General features: G+C 45.9%; 1 protein-coding gene and 1 long non-coding RNA gene across 3 annotated transcripts in view; both read right to left on the bottom strand.

Moving 5' to 3' along the window:
* LOC308475985 overlaps positions 1 to 19,368 on the bottom strand; it is an 828,107-nt gene that overhangs the window by 43,715 nt on the left and 765,024 nt on the right. The window lies entirely within an intron of this gene.
* On the bottom strand, positions 7,581 to 16,641 carry SLITRK5 (SLIT and NTRK like family member 5). 2 transcript variants are annotated; one of them, XM_081003717.1, is made up of 2 exons: positions 16,422 to 16,641; positions 7,581 to 12,558 (listed from the first exon to the last, which is right to left on the bottom strand). In XM_081003717.1, the coding sequence occupies exon 2, from the start codon at positions 12,548 to 12,550 to the stop codon at positions 9,665 to 9,667; it is 2,886 nt and encodes a 961-aa protein (XP_080859843.1). In that variant the 5' UTR covers positions 12,551 to 12,558; positions 16,422 to 16,641; the 3' UTR covers positions 7,581 to 9,664. The 2 variants fall into 2 exon arrangements, with proteins under 2 accessions (XP_080859843.1, XP_080859842.1); XM_081003716.1 differs by lacking the exon at positions 16,422 to 16,641 and adding an exon at positions 15,176 to 15,334.

Here is a 19,368-nt window from a genome sequence, read left to right as displayed (position 1 = left end):
GACTCCTTGGAAAAGACCCTGATGTTGGGAAAGATTGAGGGCACAAGGAGAAGGGGACGACAGAGGATGAGATGGTTGGACAGTGTTCTCGAAGCTACAAACATGAGTTTGACCAAACTGCAGGAGGCAGTGGAAGACAGGAGTGCCAGGCATGCTCTGGGTCATGGGATCATGAAGAGTCGGACATGACTAAACAACTAAACAACAACAAGAAGAAGAAAAAGGGGGACAATCTGGGATCAAATCAGAACCTGGGACAGCATCTGTAAATACGGGACTGTCCCTGGAAAAGGGGACACTTGGAGGATCTGAGCATGTAATGGAAGCCAGCTATGGGGAATCTGTGGCCCTACCAATACGGGTGAACTACATTCCACATAAACTCCAATGATACCTGATCATTGGCTTTGCTGGCCAGATGGGAACTGGGCCATAGACTCTGAATTACATAGATGGAAGCATTTTTCTCTTCTCGGTCTTCTTCAACTCTTTCCTAGTTACTCATATTGTCAAATGTTTTCTGGAACTTATTCAAACACAGAAATCACAGGGTGAATTCACACAACCAGCTTTTCCTGACCCAACAGAATGTGACCCTTTTGCAGTTACTGTGTGGAGGAGTTGTAGATCCCAGACTTCTGAATGGTTCAGTACACCTGTAATAAATACCCCCCCCCAGATAATTCAGATTTGTGTTGGCAAACCATAGGAACACATATTGCATCACTCATAGGACAAGAAAGCATGCTGTCTTTAACACGAAGACAGCCATGAAAAGCTACATTGCAGAGAGGAAATTAGTATTATGCTTCCATGCCAACTGGCCTGCCATCTGCCAGCTAGCCTAGTCTCCTGCAATCTCTCCCGGAATCTTTTCAATAAGAAGCAAAATGTTTTCAGATAAATTCCAGCTTCAATAAAAGTTACAATTTAATAAGTTGACACTCCCTCAGCCAAATGAACAATGCACATCAGTCTTCTTTCTCATTAAAGAATTATTTGCCTTCCTCGACACCTTTCATAAGCATCACAAAACACTATATTTGGATCTGATCCAGAGCATTTAACTAGAAGAAAGAGACTCGGGTATAAATAGATAATTCCCACCTAATTATTTCCCCTGAGAGGGTGGGGGAAGAAGTGATGGTAACAGCATGGATGAACCCAGGTCTAAGTGGTTTCTCCCACACTGCTACAGTACAACAGGAAAGCATGCCCTAATTGGTCACAAATAGGTGGGCATAAGTACTTAATTAGTGGCAAGATCCTGGTGGGACGATCACCATTATTACAATAGTCAGACCACGCCACAGCCAACTGCATTCTGTGTACAAGTGGTATGAGCCTCATGTTAAAATGTACAAGTTCTAAACTTTTGAGACAAATACATCTCACCAGTTGTACTTTGTAGCCTGCCAAGTACTGGATGAGTCTCTGTTATCACTGCTAGATAAGAGGAAAAACAACAGGTTTATTGAGCCCCTCTTGGGTACATAGCTGACTATGGTTCATCAGATGCATACCCTCCAACATTTCTCCGATGAAAATAAGAGACAACCCATTCCATAATTATAATTTTACTATTTATACCCCACACATCTTACTGGGTTGCCCCAGCCACTCTGGGCAGCTTCTGACATATATAAAAACATAATAAAACATTAAACATTTTTTTAAAACAAAACAAAACAACAAACTTCCCTATACAGGATTGCCTTCAGATGGCTCCATATAGCTCGACGGCTTGAATAACTCCATACCCTCCAACATTTTTACAATGAAAATAGGGACATCCTACCATACCCTCTAAGGGACGTGGGTGGCGCTGTGGGTTAAACCACAGAGCCTAGGACTTGCCGATCAGAAGGTCGGCAGTTTGAATCCCTGCAACGGGGTGAGCTCCCGTTGCTCGGTCCCTACTCCTGCCAACCTAGCAGTTCAAAAGCACATCAAAGTGCAAGTAGATAAATAGGTACCGCTGTGGCGGGAAGGTAAACAGCGTTTCCGTGTGCTGCTCTGGTTCGCCAGAAGCGGCTTAGTCATGCTGGCCACATGACCCGGAAGCTGTACGCTGGCTCCCTCGGCCAATAAAGCGAGATGAGCGCTGCAACCCCAGAGTTGGCCACGACTGGACATAATGGTCAGGGGTCCCTTTACCTTTACCATACCCTACAACATTTCTCCAATGAAAATAGGGGCATCCAAAGGAGAATTGTGACATTTCGGGATCAAATCAGAAACCAGGACGGCTTCTCTAAATCAGGGACATCCCTGGAAAATAGGGACACTTGGAAGGGTGTGTAAATGTGGTGTAAGCTTGGTTTGGCAATATTTACTGCGTTACTCCTGGAAGGAAGGTTCATCACAGGATAGCCAGGAGGGGGCATTGAATGATGCACAGTGATAAATGTGACAGAAACAACATGGCAGACCCACTAGGGCAATGCTGTTCCCATTACTATTCAGAGGCATACCCTGATACCCACTTATAGCCTAATCCTCTGAGAATTTGTCTATGCTCCTCATCAAACTAAATAAATTCCAGTAATGTCATTGTGAACCACCTACAACTCACAGAAAGCCATAGCTCAGTGCGAAAACACATGCTTTACTTGCAGAAGCTCCCAGCTTCACTATTTGGTACATCCAGCTAATAGAATCAGGTTACTGAGTTATAGGGGCCAATCATTTGACTCAGTATAAGTCAGTTTCATAGGGTCACATACTCAGATAAAATCCACAGATCTCTTACGGTTTAAGCAGGGATAACAAACCTGTGGCCCTCCCTGTGTTGTTGGACTACTGTAATCTCTAACCATTAGTTACACTGGCTGGCACTGATGGGAATCAGAGCACAACATCTGGAGAGCCACTGGTTCCTATTCCTAGTTTAAATCCTTTAAGTCCATCACGTTAGATTAAAGCCCATCGACTTCTATGGCGCTCAAGTAAATATGCTTATGATTGAGCCAGACACCACAGAGGCGATCCTCAAGTTAGCTTCCAACTTTTAAGAGTAGAAGAAATTTCCATAATTTAAGAGCAAAAGAAATCAATTAGCAGAGATCCAGCCGTGTTTCAGCGGCAAGTCTTTTCTTACGCGCAAACATACGTCCAATAATCCCTCCTCATGTGCTCATCTTAAAGCAAAGCGCAGAATGAAAACAGGGAGAAGGCTTGCCTTCATCAATGGCTGGATTCCCACATTCACGTTTGACGTGGTTGAAACCACTGCCGTTGTTTTTCACCTTGTCAGTTTCACATGGCGAATATTTCTCATGAATGCACCCCCATGTGGTGGCAGCTAGCAGTAACCACATCACTTTGCAAGCTTTCCCCCTGATTTAGTAAATACCAGCTGTCACCATACCAGAGCACATTTCTAAGGATTATTTCACCATGGGAAAACTGACAAGGTAAAATTTCCTTGTGATTGTCACCTCAAAAGGCAAACATGCTGAGCAGCCCTATGTGTTTTCACAATCAAGCGTCCCCATTTCTCTCTATTCTCACTCCCCTTATAGATCCACACACCTCAACCCCAAGACTCCCGAAAAGGGAAACACAAAGGTAGATAGAACACTCATTTTTGCAAGATCAACATCCTTTATCAATAATGCACGGCTTCGAAAAATTGAGTAGAAAAAAAAGGAAGGAACCCAAAATGCGAACGGTCGAACAAAATCAAAGCCACACCAAGAAGTTTTCAAAATTCTTTTAAAAATCAATGATTGTATAATAAATGTTCAGTTGTGCTCTGTTTATTAGTTGCTCAGCTGTTTATCTCGCAATATAACTAGGACTTTTGACTAATTAATCAGAAGCTATTTGATTAAATCACCTGCCTTTTTAACCACTTAATTGGTTACATTTAAATATATTTGCATAGTACCAAAATATCAACACAAGTGGTTTTTTGAGCTGCTGAAGATAGTAGAAGGTAACTTGCCATTTAATTAACAAACACTATCCCTGAAAGGACATCTTTAATATGTTCATTTTCACTCACTATTACATTAACCACCAAACTAGCTTAAAAAAAAAAAAGTAAGACAAGGCATGTCCTTAACTCTCGCCTCCACTAATTAAAATTTGCCTTCACCGATTAAAATTGGCTGCCAACACTGAGTCAATTTAAACCCTAGTTCATTCCTCAGCCGATTAGTGGAATATTTAAGACTACAGGACAGTGTTTGTCTCAATCTGTATCTCTTATGTATATTCATCATTTTCTTTCTGTACATTTATCAACATACACACATATATAAATGAGAAATTATCCTCTTTAATAGCTCCATATATGATATATAATTTCTCTTTCACAGCAGAAATAGCTATCAAGTTTGTGTCTCATTTGAGTTTCCCTATAATTTTGTTTAATTTGGAAATTAAACATTTTACTCACTGAAACACCCTATTACCCTCTGCATTTCTGACCGAGGTCTCAAACAGCCCAGCTTACACAACACTGTAATATCTTCATTTGGACCTAGGTGTCTTTAAATCTTGTTCATCTCATCCAATGGGTAACCTTTAATTCACCTCAGCACCTAAATCTCAAGTAAAACACCACTTATCTACTTTGTTCTGAAGATAAATTGTTTAGGAAATTTTGTAGATTGGCGGTAGGAGCCTAAGAGATTAGTTTCTAAATTTGCCTGTTTTCCTCTTCCTGACCCCCCCCCCTTTTTTTTTCTTTGGTGTCATGCCTTTCAGATTGTGAAACTCTGGGCAGGGACTTTTTTTTTTATCTTGTGTAAGCCACTCTGGAGACCTTCTTGGTTAAAGGGTAAAAATGATTCATAGGATTAATAAATAAATATCCGATACCACAAGGGCACTTCATGTTACAGTTCTGACCAATGAGAATTTTCCCTTTGGCATCTTTTCTCTTGGAAAAGTCTTCTGCATATTCGCCGGGATTGTGCAAAAAAAAAAAATTCCTCCCATTCTTGTGGACCTTCAGTCCTTTCCTTCCTCCATTTAGCCGGAAGTTCCCAAGCCATGTATGTTGTAGGAAAATGGTGTCTTGCCTGCCTATCCCCTCTCATCACGACAGTATATACTCTATTGTAAATAGCCTTTTTCAGCATGGATCTACAGCAAATGAGAATGCAGGAATAATGAAGAGAAGGTCAGTGGGGGAGAGTCATAGTTCAGTGGTAGAGCATCTGCTTGGCAGGTTCAAACCCATAATTTCCAGGTGAGGCTAGGAGTGATTCCAGCCTGAAACCTTGGAGAGTATTGCATAGACAATACTGAACTTGACAGGCTGAGTTAGTACAATGCAGCTCCTCATGTTCTATTAAAAAAAGTCCATTGTTTATGCAGGATTATTTATCATTTCCTATGCAATTATATATTTTTTCGCATGTGGAAACAACCCATCACAGAATATTAAAGTACACAATTTAGCATATTAAATTTAAGGCAGTTGTAGGGAAGCTGTGGTCCTCTAAGCTTCATTGGACTCCAACACCCATTAGCCCCAGCCAATGATTACGGGAACTGTAGCCTAACAATGCTTCAAGTGTCACAGGCTCACCCATCCCTGACTTAAGGAAGGAGCTTTCTGACATCATTCATTGCCAAGTTATCCAGAGACACTCTCAAATTACTTGGTCATCAGTCATGGTGAGGCAGGGAAATTCCATTGTGACGCTGCCACCACATCACATGGTCCGTCCCCGTCCCCCTTCCCCAAATTCAATATTCTAATACACAGAGAAGGAAATGGGAACGCACCCAGTGACCACATCACACTGTGCATTCAGCAGAAAATATGAATGGGCTGTTTAGATGCATGAGTCTAGGCTTATCTACATGAACAATTCTGTGTGGGGTTCCCAAGCACATGGAAGGCCCTCCTACCATATAGCTGTACGTCAATAAAGCCCCCTTCAAACTTCCACTGAATGTGTATAGACACTCTAGAGGTTGGAGACAGCAGGCATAAACCCAGAAGGGAAAGTGTCAACAGGACTAGAGTGCAATATGGAATCCAGTCACCAGAGAAAGTGTAACATGTAGCCCCATTCTTTTTTGGGGTTCCCTAGACTCAGAGTACATAGCTAGTCATAAAAGCCTAGAGCCATATTTCATTATATGCTGCCTCTCTAAATCCTGAGAATGGGTCACACATTCTTGATTTTCGGATAAAAACCTAAAAATTGGTTGGCGAGCCGTTTACATGGCGACAATCACATCCCATGTGAACTTTCTTCCTACTGACGTCTGGTGCTCTTAGGAAATCATAATACTCACTGACTCATGGTGAATCATTGAGCCCTCATGTGATGGGACCAAGCTATAAATATGACAATTACAATTGCTATTGGTTTTTTTGTTTTTGTTTCCTGGTAGGTCTCTTTTGCTGCTAACAGCTACATGATAGGCAGCTACAAAGCAAGATGCAGTTCCCGAATTGGGAATAGCTAGCTAGAAATCAAGGATGCAGGAATCCTGCCAAAAACAGAAAAAGCAGCAGTCCTAGCAATGACTGAAGTATTCACATCATATCTAAATCCGCTCATGCCTTCTTCTAATCAGGATATGAATGCTTAACCAAGGAAAAAATACAAAAAAAACCAAGCTTAACCAAGGAAAAAATACACCAAACAAAATCTACAGATGGGGGCGGAAAGAGGGGGAACGTCCTCATTCAAGTCGATTCGAAGGATAAATTGGCAATTATAAATAAGGTCAAACAATGCAGCACATCCAAATTCAAATGCAAACTCTGCATTTGGCATCTGACATTTCTAAAATCAATACCTGATCCTTGATACCCTATATATGAAATTAGATATATTCTCTGTTCAAATTGATCACTTCAGTCATGCAGCCAAGAGAAGGTATTCACGGGATTTTTTAGCTTGCTGAGAATTAGTGAGAAATCCAATGTCACAATGCAAAACACTGATGTTAGCAAATGTGCAGTTTTAGAAAATAAACGCCTTTCCACAATCACACTCAAAATCCATATTCAGATGCATTACATCCAAATGTAGCCCCCTCCCCAATAACATGGTTTATTCCTTTCTCCCTTTTGAGAAAGCTAGGATGAGACAAGGTCTGGAAGAAACCAAAAGTACCTTGATGAAAGCAAGATTTAAAAAATACACAACCTGAGGTCTCAAATTTTTCTTTTTTAAAAAGTCATATACTTTGCACAAGTAAGAAAATCCAGATAGAAAGTTCTTTCAGGAAAATTATCCAACAAAACCATTTATCCCCTCTTTCCCAAAACAGAAACCCTGGACATGCCACAAGGTTAAGAATCCACGTGAAATATCACTTACCCAGTTTCACACATATAAAACGAAAACTATAGAAAGGAGACAAAATTTCAAGGTGAAACTATAGCATTATACAACATAGGTCTGCAGGGTTATGTACCGTCGGCGTGATTAAGTACGGCGTGTTCAGGAAACACCTTAAGGAATGCATGAGTTTAATGCTATCACGTCCATGATATCAGTAATAAAGGGTGTGGGGAGAATGATGTTCATGCGTGAGCAACAATTGGCACTGGAAATAAATCATGTAGCTTCCGGTAAAGACTATTTCATTTCCTTCCGTTTGAAATTGTTATCAAGTGTTTATTCATAAACTATATTAAAAAAAATTACATGTGCTGGGATACATATGAGACCACAACCTGTCCCATTGTACAGTGATGCTGTGTTTATGAATATCTTTGCCACTGCTTGCTGCCCAAAGGGGTAAGAATCAATATTCCATAAATAGATTTGTACAGTCCGTCATTTTGGCCTTCCAAGGTGCCAGCACACAAATGGATCTGTACAAGGGCAATTATGTTCGACTGAACAACCCAGCAGTTCTCCAACTAAGATATTTTGGTTGAATTATGAAAATAAACCACCACCACCACTCCTGCTAAAATAAACAATTTCTACATGTCCCTCACTAATTAGTCTAATTAGTCATCCTAGCAGGAGGCTCTGTAGAATAATCATTCATAAGAAGCAGCAACAACAAAAAAATAGATCATATATATTTCTTTCTTTCCTGTACCGACTGATTGCCTTGGATTGTCTATTAGGTTTTGGTGATGATAGTGTTGATGATTTAATTTCAGTGGCTTGGATCCAAATTATGTGAGGCACACTCCAGTTCCACCGAAAGCAGTGGGACTTAAACTACTAAGCTGGTTTCTTGAATTCAATGGGTCTAAAGTGTGACAAACTGAATCTGGGTCCCCCTTGGTGATTTCTGACATTCTCCAGAGACCACAACAGCTTTGTGCAGAGTTTGGGAGGGGGATAGAAAGAGCTCAGAATGCAGTGTAACACTTCTGAGCAAATCACAGACTCTGGGCCTCATCCTGTAACCTATTCAACACCCTGGGCAGTGGGAGATGGAACTTAAAAGTACCACAATTTAGTAGGAACCTGCTCTGGCAAATGTAGAAGATGCCTCAAACTGCAATTCTGTGCTCCGTGAGGCAGCTTCAATCCCCACTGAAGTCAGTAGGAGCATAGCTATGTGCAGAATAGCAGCCTATGTATCTGTCAGGTGTTTCCCCTTGCCATCAACTCTATAGGACCATTTCACAGATGACACAGCAGCAAACCAGGCTTTGCCACCAAGTGTACAAAGAGCCACAACCAATCTGGTCTCTCTGCCAGATGGAGCTGCAAATTATGCATTTCTAGCACCTGTTTTGTCACATTTTTTTAGGTCTACATCTAGAAAAGGACAATGTGTGAAGAGGCCCAGCTTTCTGTTCCAGAGGGAAGTTTAACCACATACAATAAGTAAGCATTCCAGAGGAATGGAGCCTCAAAGAGTGAAGAAAATGCTACCATGTATATAAAAATAGGAGCTACAATAAAATAATTTTTTTGTATATATTTCAATAAGTTATTTTTACTAACCAGTTATGGATCATATATCTCTGAACTCTTTATTGATTTGTCCACATCTAGGGTGATCCTTTTAAAGATCATAATATTGGTTTTTAATTCAAAAGTCCAGAAACATACAAATACATCCTCTTTTCTTTTTCCTTAAAAAAGGGGGAGTGGGGTGGGGGGACCAAACGACCTTGTATTAAAGTCAGGGTGTGCCAATCTCTCTCTCTCCCCTGCCCACCTTCCCCAAAGCCATCCATGCCTCAGAAGGGAACTTGGTGCCCAGCACTGTTGAACTGAGGTGAGGGAGGGGGGGATTGTCAGCAGTGAATATTCAACATAAAGAACAAGATAAAATGATTTATGTGACCTTTTCAACATCGTCATATGAGACAACACTCTCTTTAAAAAAAACAAAACAAAACAAAAAACCCACATCCCAATTCCTCCTTTTTAGCATCACACAAGTGCGAGAACAAATGCTGTGTCTAGTTCGCTCGATTGATTGATTGATTCCTACTGGCTGTGAGGTGGTTAAAATAAAAATAAAGAGGGAAGTGAGAAAGAGAGAAAGATCTATAACTATGGAATCAGCACACCCTTTCGGTAACTTTTCCCGAAGCTGGAAACTTCTGTGCCAAGGCAATTCACCTTCCAACAACATGAAGCAAAGGCAGATTTGGGGAGGGACGGGATGTGGAGGAGAGATGATCAACAGTGTGTTTCTTTGTGTGTGGTTATTAAATACAAATGCTCTGGGTGGGAGGACGGGAGTAGAGGAGGAGGTCTCAGAACTGACTGAATGTGGTCTGTTTTTCCAACACTTCGAGGTAGTCCGGCTCTGCATTTAGTTTTGCTTTTAGCTCCAGGTATTCGTTCCTGTTGGGCTCCACGTAAACAGTGCTTGGGGGGGTGTAGAGCACTGTTTCCCGGAGCCGACTGTCCCCCGGGCCGGGATGCAAATAGGGGTGAGGGGGGCGCCTAAGGTCATAGTTAGGGGAGTAAGTGTAGGCAGTTGGGGGGAACTTAGGGTACTCAGGGAGGTTGCTGCCCCCCAAAGTGGAAGAAGGGTGTTTGTCGGGCTCCAAAATGCCCCTGTAAAAACGATCAGCATCCTGGACAGGGGAAAGCAACTCGTCCCGAGGCTCAATGGTGCTCACACTGTATGTGGGGCTCCGGAGGGTCTCCTCTTGCCCCCCCGGAGCTGCTTGGGGCTGCCCCAAGGCCTGTGGGGGTGGTGGGGGTTGTGGCTGGAGGTGATGGTTGCTGTAGGTCACCTTGAGCTCATGGAGATCTTTGTAATCCTCACCAGCGTTGCCCTCTCTGGAGCGGTAGATTGGGTTCTTGCACATGTGACCTAAAGGATGAGGGATGTACTCATAGACGTGTCCCGCGGGGGTTTTCACCTTGGGCAAAGCCGGACCACCACCTCCTCCTCCATGGTGAAGATGCTGTGGATGCTGCTGGTGATGGGCGTGTGGGTGGGAATGGGGGGCTCCCCCTCCTGTGTACACACTGTACTGCATGTTGAAAGAGCTCACATCCGAGTTGTTGGTGCTGGCATGGTCACCTTGGACCTTCTTCCTGCGCTTCATCACCAGCACAAAGAGACCTGCGGCCACAAATACAGACATGATGAAGACCAGCAGTAAGCTGAGGATCAACACTGACAAAGGCACCGTGGAAGAAGAGGAGGAAGACGAGCCACCAGAAGGTGATGCCGAGTCATCCTCCTCCAAGGTGCTATTGATCTGCCCGGAGTTGGAAAAGGGGGTGGTCTTGGCTGGTCCCTGCATGGATGATGGAGTGGGTGTGGAAACAATGATGTCAGAGTAGTCTGGGCACAGCAGTTCTGCTTTGATGTTCCTCATGTAATTCTGAGCAAATTTCTTAGGGGATTCACAGATTACCTGGTCCACAAGGACTCCTGTGTTGAGTTGCTCGATCCACAACTTCATGCCCACCACGTCGCATGTACAATCCCATGGGTTCTCGTGGAGATCTATCTGCAGGAGGGATTTCAGCTGGTCAAGCACTCCACTTACAGGAAGGTAGGAGAAATGGTTGCTTCTCAGGTTCAACCTGTAGAGAGTTAAGCCAGAAAAAATGCCTCCAGGTAAAGATCTCAGCAGGTTGTTGTTGAGAAACAAGAGCTGTAAATTGGGCACAGGGTCAAAAGTGCCTGGCTCAATCTCCCGGATTACGTTATATTGCAGGAAGAGGTACTGCAAACTCTGAAGCCCATAGAAAAGCTCTGGGTTCAGTTTTTCAATCCGGTTCCCATTCAGGTAGAGCCTCCTCAAGTTAGTTAGATCCTCAAAGGCCCGATCCTGAATGACCGAGATGCGGTTATTGCCCAGGTGAAGCAAATCCAAGCCAGTAGCATCCAGGAAATCTGACCTACGCACCAGGGCAATGTAGTTCTCAGTCAGGTACATCTTCTTCGGGTTGTACGGCTTGGGTTGGAGCTCTGAAATGCTCTCAATCTTCCTTTCTTGGCAGTTGACGTTGAGACCCAAATCGGAGATCTGTAGGTTGCAAGTGCAAGCTGTAGGACATTCCAAAGGCACCGGGGATTTGGTCTGGTAAGCAATGCTGGGGCCATAGTTGCTGTATCCCAGATCCTTGGAGGGCAAGCGGGAGGTAGGACGCACCCTGGACTTGTTGGGTTGGCGGGTCCCTTTGGGCTTCAAGGGCGATTTGTAAACAGCCGAGGAAGAAGTAGCCACAGAGTTTACAGAGGCTGGTGTGGTATGAAAATACCCTGTGGTGCTCAGTGGGGTCTGTGGCCTCATCTCATAATCGGAGATGAGCCTCCTAGGACAAAGCTCCTGCTTGGAAACCTCATCCAAATCCCTCCCATGTAAACGGAAAGGGGTTTCGCAGACTACATCCCCCACCAGGGCTGAATAGGATATGCTGTCCAACCAATCCTTGAGAGCTATCAGCTCACAGGAGCAGTTCCACGGGTTCTCCTCCAGCTGCAGCTCCACCACCTTATCCATGTGCTGCAGGAGGCCCAAGTAGGGAAGGAGTTTTAGCCGGTTGCCCCTCAAATCGAGATGAGTCAAGGGCACAAAACGGAACAGGTTGTTGGGCAATGAAGAGAGGAGGTTGTCGTTCAGAATCAGCACCTGCAACAGATGCAGCTTGCTGAAAGCACTGGGTTCGATAGCGCTGATATAATTGTAATCAACTTGCAGGTACTCCAAGCTTTCCAGCCCTACGAAAGTGTCATCCCTCAGTATTTCCAGCTTGTTGTTGTTCAAGTGCAGCCTCCTCAAGCCCCTCAGCCCATGAAAGGCTCCTGTCTCAATATCTTGGATGTCATTGCCGCCCAGGTGCAAAATCGAAGCCCCACTGTAATTGACAAACTGGTTGGGGTAGAGCCTGTTGAGAAGATTCCCAGACAGCAGGAGATGGTAGATGGAGAATTTGGGGGGGCTGATCTCAGAGAGGTTGATGATCCCCCGGTTCTCACAGCTGACCGTCAAGATGCCATCCTTCTCCTCGCAAGGGCATTTGTTATCACAGATCTCCCCATAATACTCAATGCTTTCTGCCCACGCCAGGACTAGAGATGTTAAAGCAAAGGCTATGGTTTGTACCATCCAGATATGCATTTTCTTGTTGAGATCCTGCTCCAGAGTCACCGTAGAGCAGCAAGCATACATGTTATCTCCTGCGGAGGGCAAGAAGAGAGAACAAAACACCATCATGTAATGGGGACTGAAGCCTAGATCATGACAAAGTTAGGAGGCAAGGCTGCAGAGGGACAGAATTTAGGTTGCTTGCCAAGGGTTTTGATTACAAGACGCCCATCTAACTCTTGTTAAATAATAGCTATTAACTTACTGATTTAGTACAGGTTTCCTGTCTTTCGAAAGGTAAAGTCACAACCCAAGTCCTTTATTCCTAGGAACGCATTTCAATATTTTGTTTTATTTGTTTCTATAGTGTTTTCCCCTCCCCCACTACACACACACAAACACACACACAATCCACAAATATACATAAAATGGCTGTCAGTTTAGTTATTTGGTTCTAATTTCAGAGAACAGAAGCACCATTTTATGAGGTTTTCAACCTCACCTATTACCTACCCGGCAACCCTTCCCTTTCTTTCTCAGAACATTCAGAATGAACAGTGACCTGCAAAGGAAGGTCTCCCCCCATTTTTTGGCAAGGCTAGCTTGCTCTCCACATATATAGAGAAATGTAAAACCATTCCTTGAAATTCCACTGCAGGGGTCTATAGTACAAATGACTGTAAAGATAGAGAACACTAACATTATTATTTTTAATCGTTTTGAAAGTGGGGGGAACAAACCCTGAAAAGGGTGGACCCCCACCCAAACACCTGATTTCCTAAACAGCTTTGCTGTATAAGCTTACACAAAATGTCAATCAACATCTCAATTTTTTAAGGGGGGGGAATCAAAAGTGATGAAATTCTTCAGCCAAATAATTAAATATACTTCCCCCCTCGTCATCTCAAAGGCTTTTCTTTTTTGAAAGAAGAAAGGGGGAGGGGGAGACAGTGCAAGCCACTGGTGGAATATTTATGAATTCTTATTAGAAGATCTTCTTAAAAGAAGTTATCATCGCCGCTTGCTTCTGGATTGATCGGCTGGTAAATGAGTTGTTTTCACAAGGGCACTGGCAAAAAGGCAGCAGTGCAACACAGATGCGCTCTCTCTCTCTCTCTCTCTCACACACACACACTAAAAAGCATCATCCTTTAAGCCACTCACCCAGAATTTGGCAAACATGCTAGACTTGAGGAGTGTCCCTGCAGCCTCAGCCATATCTGAGCTACTGCTTCTTCTCCCACGCTTTGCAAAACTAGCCTAATTGCAATGGAGAGAGCTAAGTGGGTCTCATAGAGCTAGATCATCAGCAAGTCCAGGAGCGGTGGAATTGCTGCTTCTCAGCTACCATGACTGTCAGCACTCTCCATCCTTCTGAGAAGGCATTCAAGGGAGGTGGATTGGGGAAAACCCCCCAAAAAACTCATCCATTTGCACTCCCCTCAACCTGTATCTGATCTCTGAACCGGCATCCAGACAGAAAGACCATCCTAATTTCTTTTCCCCTCTCAAAGCCTTTCTGTCTTCCCCCTAAAGGGTCTTTCTACTTGTGTCTGAACACAATAAATATCTAGACAGAGGATGGATGGAAGCTTCGCGGGCAGCATGTGGGGTTGGGGGGTGGATTAATAAGTCGCCCAGCGTTAATCAATGACTTTTGGTTTGTTATTATTGCTTTTTAGAAGGAGGATGGCTTGAATATGTTCAGGTCAACCCTTCCCACAAGTCCAAGAACGTTTGAATTTGGAAGATCCTAGACATCTCTCTCTCAATTTATTTATGTTTCTAAGCATCGCTCACAGATTGACAAGCATCCGTCTAGGTGCAAGCATTTTGCAGTAGAACAGAACCCAGACACATTAGGGTAGAAGTCTTTGCTTCACCAGCGGAATGAATGGTTTGGCAAAAAGGCATGTCTCCCTCTCTGTGTTAAGCAAGAAGTCAAGCTGGGAGGGGGAACCCCCCCCCCCAAAAAAACCCTTCACTTCTAACACAATTCTCAGATCCAGCAGAGCTATTCATCCATTATCTGGCTGCTTCTCGGAGAGCCATATCGCAAATAAGTAGGTAGCTAAATAAATAAATGCATCCTTTCAGACTGTTTTTATTTATTTTTTAAGGGAAGAAAACCACCCAAGGCTTTATTTGAATCGGAGGTAGCAAGAGCAACGAAATAATTTGCATGTCCTCCTCCCTGCACCTTCCCCGGTCTTCAAAATCGTGGAGGGGGATAGGGAAGAGGACATGAGACAAATAAAGTTGAATGTGGCATAGAGAGGATTGCTACAGAGATCTGGTTCGCAAAGGCTAGAAAAAAAGGGATGGAGAAACAGCTAAGTGGAATGTGTTTCTGTGTGTGGAAGCAGAGAGAGAGAGAGAGAGAGAGAGAGAGAGAGAGAGAGAGAGAGAGAGAGATTTGAAAAGGAGGAGGGGTGAAATTCTTGTTTCAGTGCTCCTCTTTCCCGTACCCCCTTCCCCGGGGAGGGGAAAAAAATGAGTTCCACCCCTAATATTACCGCACTGAAGCAGCCGCCTCGGTTTGCAAGCAAAAAGCTGGGGGCAGTGGTGTTGCTTTGCAAAAAAGAAAAAAAGGGAAGGGGGGAAATGGGGGGTGTAGGGGAGCCAAGAGCAACAAGGAGACATGGATCAACGCTCTCCGACCCCCCCCCCCCGCGTCGCCCTGTCCTCCTCCACCCCCTCGCTACTTACTGAGGCAGAAATCTCCAGGGCCCAAGCATTGTTGCAACCCATAAAGCTGCCTCGCTCGCCCGCTCGGTGTGTGTTGCAAACCGCCCAGGCAGAGGCGAGCAGGGAAGGCGGTGGGGATTGCAGTTGGGAAGAGGCTGCCTGGCTAGCGGGGAGCGCACACACAGCCTTGCACACGCCGCTGAGCCTCTGCTACCAACCCCCCCCCCCTTCAACCAAGCCCGGACACACACACACACACCAGCGGTGCCAAGGGCTGGCTCCCAATTCTCCCCTCCCCAGTAGCGGAAAGTAGGGGCGGGGGCTGCTGAAGGGAGGGGTGGAGAAGGAGGGAGTGGAAGTATTACGGGGACGAGAGAGGGAGCCAGGGGTGTCCCCCCCAGGAAGCTAGCAAGTGGGTGGGTGGTATTTTTTTTTTGGGGGGGGTGTTATCTGGAGAAGGGAGGTTTGCTGATGGGTGCCTAGTTTTGAATGACAAGCAGGAGGGGTAAAGGAAAGGGTGATTTGGAGAGGTCTGGGTGCAAATCCTCTGTGGTGCTGAGGGAGGGGGCGGTCTGGGGGGCAGAGTGGCCAAAGGGTGAGAGATAGATCCGGATGAGTTTTCACATGGGTGAGGGGCGCCCTGGGTAATTAGGAAGGGAGGGGAATCTGTAGTAAGGGGTGGAAAGAGGCAATTCGCTCCGTTGCTCGGATGGATCTGGGTCAGAGGCAGGGCAAAAAGACGGGGGTGGTTTGGAGAGGGGGGTGGGAGGAGAGAGAAGTGTGCGCGCGTCTGGAGGGGAGTCGCAGGCAGGAGACGGTCTCCGCTGGATTTGGGGGGGAGGCAAGTTGGAAGGGTAGGGCCCACGAGGAGGGAGAAGGCAGGAAGTGGGGGCTGGAGGGGGTGACAATGGAGGGGTCGTCCCTGAGAGATTCAGTAAGGAGGAAGAGGGGACAACCCGGGTTGGCGCGTGGGGGGGGGGGAGATAGGCGATCAAGGGGGGTACTTGGGGTGCAGGAGGCCCTGAGCGAAGAAAACGCCATGGTGTGTGGGGGGGGGGGAGAGATTGGATGGAGGGTTAAATGCACGCATGGAGCGGGGTACACAATCCCTTCTTCCTGCAGTCAACGGAATGGGCAGCCGCCACAAGTCTCTGTGCCCCCCCCCCGCCCGCCCCAGCATCCACACATGCCGACGCACCATCTCTCTTGGCGCGCATCTCCCTGTTTCCCCATCGCACCCAGCCTCCCGTTTGCTGTTGGTACTTACGCTTTCCATGGAAGAGGTCAACTTTCTCCCCGTTCAGCGGCCGCTGCTGAAGCCGAGGCTCCCCTCTCTCCTTCTCCTTCTCCTTCTCCTTCCTCCTCCTCCTCCTCCTCCTCCTTTCCTCAGCGCTGGTCTCCTCGCCTGCTCGCTCACACCATTTCCCAGCGCCCGGGGCTGATGCCACTCGGAGGAGCCTTGGCAGAGAGACAGGACCCGGCGAGCCGCCCCTTTAAGCCTCCTCTTTTTCTTCTTGCAGCGCGCTCTGGACATGGTAGGGCTGGCGACCAGGGCGCAGGGAACCCGTCTTCCCCGGCGGCGGTGGCGCCTGCTCTCCTCGCCGATCCTTCCCCGGGAGCCCCCGCCGTCGATCCCCCTCCGCTTGGGAATGATGGTCCTCCTCCGATCTCAAAAGCTCTGGTGGCACCCTCTGATGCATTCCACCTCAGCCCGTCCCAGGTATTTCCCCCGGACTGGGAAATCAAAACAACATCGAGAATAATGACAGTAGCAATTGTAAGAAGAAGGAAGGGAAAAAACCTTGCAACCTCGCCTTGCTATCTCTATCCACCGATGCCGGCTTCAGCGAGCGCGCGCAAGCCGTTCCGCATCTCTTTCCCAGGAGAGCGCAAAGAAGCGGAGATCTGGGGGAGGCTGCGGGGGAGGCTGGCTCCAGGGGCGCCCCAGCCAAGAACTGCCATCAACTTGCCTTCTTCGCCTCTCCCCACTTGCAAAGAAAAGGAGCTAGCAGGAGGGGAGGGGAGAGGAGAGGCCCTGCGAGCCAAGAGAGGGTTTCCACAGGAAGGGGAAAGAGAGAGAGAGAAAGCAAGCAAATATAGCCAGTTATTCTGTATGGAGCTGCTGTTCTAGCCAAGCTGCCACAGACACAGTGGAGCTGGAGAGCTCCGAGGGGGAGGAGAAAGAGAAAAGGCAGCGATAGCAATCCGGATATTGGCGGCCAATAGATGGCAGTGTTAGGCATCAAATTGGCATTCTTCAGGAATGCTCACTTAGCTTGAAGCAAAAGCGGGGGGGGGGGGGGGGAGCTCTCCCCTTTCTCTCTCTGTCTTATTTTGATTTTTTCGCTGTGATTATGCTGATGATTCCTAGGCATGGAGATCAGCCTTGCTTCATGTTTTACACAGGCGGGAGTACTGTGTAAGGGAACCTTGTTGCCAGAGAATCAGAGGACAGGGAGAGGAATCTGCTGGAGAAGGAACAACAAACCACACCAGGTTTTCCTGATGGAGTGACCCCTTTTCTTTCCTTGCCAGCTGGCAGAATTGCGGGAGGCAACGTGCTAAATATGGCCAGTGAATATTTTATGACATTAAAAGTTGTCAGCAACACTTCTTGGTTGTGTTGTTGGCTTTGGAAACACCCTTCTGAATGTTAAAACACGACATTGCGGGTCTTTTTTTATGTTTACATTTTGAATAGGAACAAGTTGTTGTGTCAGCTTTGGAAACCAATCGGCCGGTTCAGAAGAATATCCAACAAATCTCACAGATCCACCTGTGCACATTCGTGCAGTGTAGCCACTGGTGTGTAGTGATTGTGGGCATCTGCAAACATATTTGCACTGGATATATGGAGCAAGGAAAACTGCAGTGGGTAGAGGGTATGAAACATGCGGAGGAGCAGGGCGCCTAGGTTCAGCTCCAAAAGTCTTTTGACAAAGAGCCGAACAATGCAGTCTGCTCTGCCAAAACTACCAAGGAAGATTGTGGCATCCAGAATTAATTCTGCAATCTCAGAGCATGCTCAGGGAGGCCTAACCTCTGTGCATGTTCCCAAAATGTCCAACATGCATGCAAGATGGATGACAATGCCTTCATGGAATGCCTTCATGGAATGCTAAAGACCTAATCACACACAAGCTATGAGCTATAAGCACAACCAGGGAGACACCCCTGAGGCATTCTACACTTCATATGTTCCAGAACCTCCAGTAACACCCCCTCCTCAATATGCAGGAGGCCATTAGGCATGAAATATGGCAATAATGTGGACCTGGGATGTCCTCAGCTGCTCTACCACCTCCCTTTTCCAGAACAGCCCCGTATCATACCAGAAGGCAGAAAGGTCTGAGTCCATTCTCTCTAATAAAACACTTCCACCCCTTGTGAGTCTTGGGTTACTCTGTGGGGAAGTGTAAGTAACCCCTTAGCCCCTCCCTCTCTTTTAACTTTGGCCACAAACTCATCTTGAAGACGATACGTCCAATGGCAACAAATCCTGAGCTTCTGTCCACTGGGTGATTTAGCATCTTTCCGACTTGTGCGACAAAATCTTCTTGGGCAAGAGAGTGGAAAACACTGAGGAGTGCAAATCTTCCTCAGTTAAATCCCTCTTTAGTGCTTGATGTAGCACTGTTGAAAATTAAAGATTTAAACTGTAATGGCTGCATACCTACCAATTGTTGCTTAGTCTGGCTTTCCAGCTGCCACCCGATTTGGAGGTGAGCAAGGCTGCAGTGATTCATCATACAGTATACAGTGGTACTTCGGGTTACATATGCTTCAAGTTACATACGCTTCAGGTTACAGACACCGCTAACCCATAAATAGTGCTTCAGGTTAAGAACTTTGCTTCAGGATGAGAACAGAAATCGTGCTCCGGCGGCACGGCAGCAGCAGGAAGCTCCATTAGCTAAAGTGGTGCTTCAGGCTAAGAAGAGTTTCAGGTTAAGAACGGACCTCCAGAACGAATTAAGTACTTAACCCAAGGTACCACTGTATAGAGCTGCTTTTGAAGATGGTCTGGAAACTGAGGCAATATACGGCATAACTGGTACCAGGCATTGTGGTCATGGGCACTGGCTCATGATCTGCTTACAAGACCAATTCAAGGTGCTGGTTTTGACCTATGAAGTCCTACATGGCTTGGGACCTCAGTGCCTAACATAACACTTTTATCGGTATTCACCTAACTATGACCTGAGAGTGGAGTC

The sequence above is a fragment of the Podarcis pityusensis genome (assembly GCF_964106645.2).
Source record: "Podarcis pityusensis genome assembly, chromosome: 4".
Classification (NCBI taxonomy): domain Eukaryota; kingdom Metazoa; phylum Chordata; class Lepidosauria; order Squamata; family Lacertidae; genus Podarcis; species Podarcis pityusensis.
This window is presented reverse-complemented; position numbering and strand designations above follow the sequence as displayed.

Bases quoted from the DNA above. Each gene is read 5' to 3' on its own strand.
- SLITRK5 (XM_081003717.1), bottom strand. From the start codon at position 12,550: ATGTATGCTTGCTGCTCTACGGTGACTCTGGAGCAGGATCTCAACAAG.